Source organism: Austrofundulus limnaeus, unplaced genomic scaffold (assembly GCF_001266775.1).
Source record: "Austrofundulus limnaeus strain Quisiro unplaced genomic scaffold, Austrofundulus_limnaeus-1.0 Scaffold1011, whole genome shotgun sequence".
Classification (NCBI taxonomy): Eukaryota; Metazoa; Chordata; class Actinopteri; order Cyprinodontiformes; family Rivulidae; genus Austrofundulus; species Austrofundulus limnaeus.
This window is the reverse complement of record NW_013953413.1, coordinates 101,609-102,798: the sequence shown is the minus strand read 5'-3', so window position 1 is coordinate 102,798 and position 1,190 is coordinate 101,609. Positions and strand designations below refer to the sequence as shown.

The window sequence follows — 1,190 nt, the reverse complement described above, 5'->3', positions numbered from 1 at the left end:
CCCCCCTTCCGGCAGATCGACCCCCTGGAGATGGACGCAGACATGCAGTCCCTGGGCAGCACCACCTGGCTCTGTGACCAGCGGGACCCCAGCAGGCGTCCCGTCAGCACCAAGTACGAGACCACCATATTCTGAGGCCGGATCCCCTAAACAGACGCCCCCCCCAAAACCCTGCAACCACCCTCCCACCCTCGTACTTTTCCTCTGCCCTCTTTGCATCCGGTTCTCTGTGCATCTCTTTCTCTCACTGAGACACACACACACACACACACACACGCACACACATCTACACATGCGAGCCCCGTGCCTTCTCACTGTGATGGTATAGCATCCCTCAGGGCTGCCTACTCCTGCACCTTCCTTTGCCCCGCCCAGCGACCCACACCGACCTCCTACATGTCATGGCGAACACTCCTGCGGCCCTCCTGAGCTTCCCCGGCAGCCTTCCTCGCCCGTTGCTGCTGCAGCCGATGGGCGGAGCCCTGGAACGGATGATCCTGGACCGATCTCATTTTACAGTGGCCCTGCTCTCTCAACCAAACTGCCTCTTCCTCCTCATCCTCCTCTTCCTGACAACTTGCATCTGCCTCCAAATCCCCGATAGCTCCCAGAGGTTGCGTCTTTATTATTATTCTTTCTCTTTTAATACTCTTTATTTATTCACAAAACAAATATGGCAATTATTATTWTTTTTGGTTCTGTATTGATCAAGTTAAAGAGATAGTTGTTTTTGAACATAAGATTTATCAGTAGTTATCACTGGATCAGCTGTGATATCAGGTTTATGTCGCGTTCTTTCACACCTGAGCCTGAAAAACAGCTGATAACTGTTGATAACTATTTGASAAAACATCACTTTTAAAATGACGACAAACTAAACTGTCTCTTTTTCTGTGAGTTTAGATTTTAAAGGAACGTTTTGGGAACRATACTTGTTRACTTTCTTGCAGAGAATAAGAGTARTGATGAGCGCTTTTAAASTTTTAAGACCAATGACATTATCTCAGAAACTCAACTACCACCMTAAGTTAAAATGAAAACACAAATTATTGCTTGCTAATTTGGTTTTGTAATGTTTATCTACCGAAAAATACTTATTTTTTTTGGTTAGAATGTCACAGTTTTTTTTCATGTTTTAAATCATTATAAAATCTATTGATATTATTGACCAAAGTGTATACTGTATACAC

At 45.0% G+C, this 1,190-nt stretch overlaps 1 protein-coding gene across 1 annotated transcript in view; it reads left to right on the top strand.

Moving 5' to 3' along the window:
* The window catches only part of LOC106533736 (ankyrin repeat and SAM domain-containing protein 1A), a gene marked incomplete at its 5' end in the record, with an annotated part of 2,928 nt that extends 1,757 nt beyond the window's left edge, over positions 1 to 1,171 (top strand). The window contains 1 exon segment of the mRNA XM_014030161.1: positions 16 to 1,171. Coding sequence (XP_013885615.1) covers positions 16 to 135 — 120 coding nt within the window.
* Positions 1,172 to 1,190: the final 19 nt, after the last annotated feature.